The sequence below is a fragment of the Physeter macrocephalus genome, chromosome 15 (genome assembly GCF_002837175.3).
Source record: "Physeter macrocephalus isolate SW-GA chromosome 15, ASM283717v5, whole genome shotgun sequence".
Lineage (NCBI taxonomy): Eukaryota > Metazoa > Chordata > Mammalia > Artiodactyla > Physeteridae > Physeter > Physeter macrocephalus.
This window is the reverse complement of record NC_041228.1, coordinates 79,634,577-79,640,576: the sequence shown is the minus strand read 5'-3', so window position 1 is coordinate 79,640,576 and position 6,000 is coordinate 79,634,577. Positions and strand designations below refer to the sequence as shown.

Sequence of the window (6,000 nt, the reverse complement as noted above, 5' to 3'; positions counted from 1 at the left end):
CCCGTTGCGGAGCACAGGCTCCGGACGCGCAGGCCCAGCGGCCACGGCTCACGGGCCCAGCCGCTCCGCGGCACGTGGGATCCTCCCAGACCGGGGCGCGAACCCGGTTCCCCTGCATCAGCAGGCGGACGCGCAACCACTGCGCCACCAGGGAAGCCCCTACATTCTATTTTTACCATATTATCTTGGCTATAATTTTTAATGTCACTGTTACACATTAATGATAAGGGTAATTCTCATAGTCTCTTGTTAAATGGATTTTATACGTTTAATTTTTAACCATGGTATTTGTTAATTTGATATAAATGCTGATTCTATATGATGTAAATAAAGCATTATTTTTTCTTTTACTTATTACATTTACTTTACCATTATATTTATTAATTTGGGATTACATTTTTAGAAAAGTTTTTGCATATCTTTGTAAGATTAAATGATTTTTCTTCTTAGCATAGCCATCCCATAGATGTGTCTCTATAAATCGTGTCTGGTTCACAAACATGTGTTTGTGTTTAGTTCTCACTGTCTCTGAAAGTTAAAGTAAATGTCAAAATTTACGTAGTGAGATTTGTCATAACAATTAAATTTCCAGAATTGAATTTCTGATAAAAGTAGAACACTGTGTTATATTTTGGCATAGCAAGAATATGTCAGGTCTTAGTACCAACTGTTCCCTTTAGTCCAAAATATGTATTAATCTAATGATTGCCATTATTTTTGCATTTCTGTTAATTTTACTCACGTGGAAATCATTAGGGAAGTGTATAAATGGGGTTCTTTCAGTCAATTACAAAGCTCTGATACTTAGAAAGAGGATTAAATCAGATCCTAGTTAAGAAGAATCAGGTTCTCTGAGCCAGTTGTAGATTTTCGGGTCAGAAAGGCGAGCATCCCGGGGGGCCCCGCTGTGATTCAGGGCTGGGCTTCGGAGCAGGTGGGTCCAGCACAGGACACGCCCCGCGGGACAGCCGGCTGTGACTGACAGTGCTTGTCGGTCACGTGGGCACAGAGGGGAGATGAGGTGGAAAAGACCTTCTGCAGTCAAGGGTCCTGCAGCAAGGGCAGGGCAAACACAGCTGGACCCACACACAGGGCCCAAGAGAAGGTCACCGGCCACTTCTGCTTGGGTTTTCATGGCAGACCTGGTTCTTGGTTATGCAGTCCCAGAGCCAGGCCTGCGGTGTCACACAGACCCGGGCTGCACCACCTTCTGGGGTCATTTAATGCTATTTAGTCTCTGTGCACCTCAGGTAAACATACAAAAAAGAAAGAAGACTCTTGCCGGGTGAAAAAGTGCAAGGGAGAAAGAGGGAGCGAGGGAGGGCAGGAGAGAGGGAGCCGGCAGGTGGGCAGGGGGTGGGGGGGTTGGTGAGAGCAAAGCCAGAGCCAGGCTGTACCCCGAGTTCTGTACAGAGGGGACCCCGCCCCCCCTCACCCCGCGGAGACCACGTCCCCGTAAACTCCCTGCGGAGAAGTTCCTCCCGGCTGGCCAAGCTTCGCCGTGGTCTCTGATGCTCTGACGTGTGTGGTCCCGCTGGCGTCTCCAGCTCACCAGCGTTGCTAGGATTTTCTCACCAGCCTCGCAGGCAGGAGACATCTCGGACCCTCTCCTTCAGATGGAAACACATCCTCTGGCTTCAGCTCTCCCATCATTTGGAAACCACCCTGGACATGGGGATTCCATGAGCGCCGGGAGAAGAGTCCAGAGCTGTCTCACTGGGACCCCCAGGCTAACTGTGGTTTTCTGTGTCCGGTCCCTCAAGACTTGATCTCAGGTGGCCGGTTGCAGGAGCCCAGATCCCTCCCCCATCTCTCTCTGTATTTTGTGTCCACCGAGGAGCCGGTCTTCCTCTGGGGTGAGAACTTGCTGTTAAAGCGTCAGCATTCTCTCCCTTCCCGTCACGGTCTGAACTCCAGGTATCGAAGTCATTGCAATTACTATAGACATTCAAAGCTAGGAATTTAGATTTTTGTTTCTTTAGAAGTAACTCGCATTCAAGACTAAGTTAGAGGTCAAATACAAGAGTTTGACTCTGTTCTGAGATATTCTGTCTCTTCACTTGTTCAACAAATATTGATTTTGCCCCGACTAAGACCCAGGCTGACGTCTTGGTGCTAGAAGTGATGTATTTAATGAAACAGACAGAAATCTATGACCTCGTGATCTTGTTTTCTGGGGAATCATAATACAAAAATAAGTTAAACAGTATTAGATGATGCTAAGTGATAGAAGGGAAGAATCCGAAAAAGACCATTTATAGCAGTGCACCGCTTGTCATCTCTACCTTGCTACCTCTAAGCAAGGGTTATAAAGAAACCTCAACTTTCTTTCTTTCTTGTTCACACCATGATAACTTAAAAGAATTCATTTGTTTCCTTTTGATCCTTTCACCCATTTTAATGAAAAATTTTGTTCAGGTTGCTGTTTTTCATCTCAATTTAAAATTGTTCAACATATTCTCTGGTTGGACTATACGAAGCCAGATTAGCCACATTGTTCCTACCATAAAAACATAGAGCTGTATGTTACCAGTGTGGTATGTGTGCGTGTGTTTGTGCTATAAATCAGAAAATATCTGTCTAGTTCATTTAGGTACTGTGATTTTCTATTTAGAAGGAGGTGTTCCAGTATGATTCAGAAAAAAATAGAAATCGGAACACTATATATTATTTTCTTGAATTAATCTGGAGGATCCCATTTAAGCAAATTTGATGGCAGAGGCTTGATTTTGAAAAACAGTTTTCATTGAATGCCATTTTAAGTAAATATTGTGCAAAGAAGTGTCATTTTTTTAACTTCAGTCATACATTTTATGTCATTCACAGAACTAAAATTACATGTTAGGGGAGCTAAAAAATACAAAGCTAGATAGGACTCACTTTAAGACAGTGGTCCACATAAAATGCTGGTAGAACTTTATAGCAATCCTTAAAAACTAGTAAAAAGCATAGTTCCACAAAGTATTCAATATGAATTTTTTGACTGGTAGTGAAACATGCTTAGAGGTCTGCTCTTCTGTACCCATCTCCAGACTATCCTGATTTTAGCTGAAGGCACCGATAGTTTTAGAGATTTCCTTCACTGATTCCTCACCAGAGCAAAAACTACTTTGAAATGATTGTAGCAATGTTAGAAGGATAGGATATTTGTGCATGACCCTGCGGAGATCACACACCTATGCTCAAATTTTATTTTCTTTCATATTTTAAGTGACATATATCCTGCCAGTAAGTCTGTTCTCGTACATGAGCCATTTGACACTTCTCCAACTTTGTGCCTTACGTTCATCAAATTTCCTCTTAATTCACGTTTATCAGGAAGACAAAGGGACATAAAACTAAAAAAGGAAAACCAAAATAATTCAACAAAACATATTCTAAGTGAAAACAGTCTGTGTTTAGTCTGATGTAAGAGTATATCACACAGAGAGCATCATTTAAGCTTCTCTAGAAAACCAGTGAAAAATACTAATTGGTTTTAATTAGTAAAAATTCTGCTGAACAAAGATTTTTTGTATTATAAGGTCATTTGTCTAAATCGGATACTCATTTTCATTTGGCTTTTAAAGTTTGTTTACGTGACTTAATACAGAGGAAACTCTTTCTCTGAAGACTTATTTTAAATTCTTATGACGTGCCAATAAGTTGTCTTCAAGTAAATGTTTATTTTATTTGAGGTCCTGACTAAAACTATTTCGATACATGTACATCATCCTTTAGTGTTTGAATATTCCATTTCTTCTGTTCTCTTAAGTGTTAAAACAGATCGACTATAATATGATTTCAAAGTGAAAAAATAAATTATAAAAAGTTACTCTAGGGCCTTCCCTGGTGGTCCAGTGGTTAAGACTCTGTGCTTCCACTGCAGGGGGCACAGGTTCGATCCCTGGTTGGGGAACTAAGATCCCTCATGCCACATGGCAAAGGTAGTCCATATTCTCAGTAGAGTCTCACTTAACATTTTATGGAAACATAGGCTTTTCATTTCTCATAAAGAGAAAATTATTAGATGGAAATCTTTCCAAATGTTTCTATATGAAATTTGGGATAATTTTGATAGTCAAAATTTTAAAAAACGTTCGTAATTGGTGTTAGATATGCAATGATTTTAGTAAGTCAATGTAAGTATCAGTTTACATAAACTCACTAAAAATAGATTCTCAGAAAATTTGGGGGATCTTGTGTTGTTCTCACTTTTATTGTTTATTTATTATTACAGATTAGAAAAATCAACAGAAACTTTCCTGTAAACCAGCAGGTAAGATGGAGAAACACTCGCAAAGCCGAGTCATATGTTTCTTTCATTTTATCTATTATCTATTTCATTTTATCTATCTATCTTGATTGCATTTAGTTTTATGTGGAAATGCATAATTTTTGCAAATAATTGGTACTATCATTTGCCATCTTCAGGAAAATACATGATTTATTAGATTTCTTTCATATTATATAATATACCTGGTTTTTGTAATCATACTAATAAGAAAAGCTTTTGAGCTAAGTGAATTAAGTAAAAACTATTTTGACAAAACAATTATATTTATCTGAATGCAGTGCTGAAGAACTTCGACAGCTATTTACATAAGACCGTTTTACTGTATCTTAAACTTTTGGGAGACCTATGTTTAATTGACCCAAAAGTTAAAGGGAATTTTCAAAATTGGCTGATAGTGTTGAAAACGAGGCTAAATTAATGTGTGGAATGAAAATAATGTCCGATTGATCAAGCTAAGAATTTAGTTGACTTATTGGACTAATGATTGATGTTAGAATAAAATAATTGATTATAAAAGTAACTGGTTCCACTTATAATTTTATTTTGCTAAACTTAACTTTAATTGCTTCCGTAAACATAATATAAACATTAATCAGAACAAGAAAAGGAAGCGCAGGTTCAGCTTGTGGACTCAGAGTCACCCTGTCTGGCATGTGTGACAGTGTCAGGGAACCCATGGCTGGACACAGACTTCTGACACTTGACATCAACCTCAGTTTGCAACCGCTGATCAAAATCTAAACACCTGCGATATCGATTCATAAATGGTACACCCGGCACAAGTTAATTTCCATGGTAAAATTTTAAAAATAATCTTCAGTTTGTCAAAACTAGGTTGCTTTTCTTATCTAAGCCTCGGCTCCCTCATCTGTAGCATTTGTGTAAGTCTAACTATCTCACATGTTTATTTTTGAAAAGTAAATGATAACAAATGTAAATTTCTTAATATATGCCATTATTTGCATTAGTGTATTAAATGTTTAAGTGTGTTCGTTACAGTAGAGAATTTATGTTCTGGTATAAGCTGTATCGTTAACGATGCCCAGGCTGCCCGCAGAGCCACGTGTAACCGAGCTAGGCGTGAGCAGAGCCTTGGAGAGCGCGCTGCGCCTACAGGTCTGACCTGTCTTCCCCTCGGTGCGGCCCAGGGTACCCGGCATCCCCCCTTCAGGCCCCGCACCTGAGCCAGCCGGTGCTCTGGGCAGACGCACGGCAGTGTGGGTGTGTCTGGGGCCTTGTTCACGGTGCAGAGACCAGGCTCCAGCCCAGAGCAGCTGATGCACTAGCTCCGGGATGATGCCTGGGAAACTGGCTTTGTTACTCCCATCCCGTCCCAGGTGATTCTGAAGCTGGGAGTGCACAGGTGACATCTGGGAAAAACAGTTTAACAGTTTCTCAGGGCTAAAGCACAGGGAAAAAATCATTACGGATAAATTATTCACATAGAAGCCTCAGCCGTGAGGGAAGACTGCCATGCCCAGGACTAGACAGGGTCGTTTTATAGTCAGATAGATGAAAATGTAGACCTACTCCTCTGGGGAATTCTTGCCAAAAATACAAATGAAGAATGTTTCCTTAAAAATGACTCTATTATTGGTGTTGTCACTTCCCTTGCCCTTTAGACCCTCAACATGTGAAGTATTAATATTTAGTGTAATCTAATTACTGTGACTATTTCATAACCCTGACTACGCCAGAGCTATGCTTTATTTATGATGACAACG

General features: G+C 40.3%; 1 protein-coding gene across 2 annotated transcripts in view; it reads left to right on the top strand.

Moving 5' to 3' along the window:
• The window catches only part of SNTG1 (syntrophin gamma 1), a 191,938-nt gene that overhangs the window by 110,556 nt on the left and 75,382 nt on the right, over positions 1 to 6,000 (top strand). For both annotated transcript variants that reach the window (XM_024127073.2, XM_024127072.2), the window contains exon 11: positions 4,220 to 4,258. In XM_024127073.2, the coding sequence (XP_023982841.1) occupies positions 4,220 to 4,258 (39 nt within the window). The remainder of the gene's footprint in view (positions 1 to 4,219; positions 4,259 to 6,000) is intronic.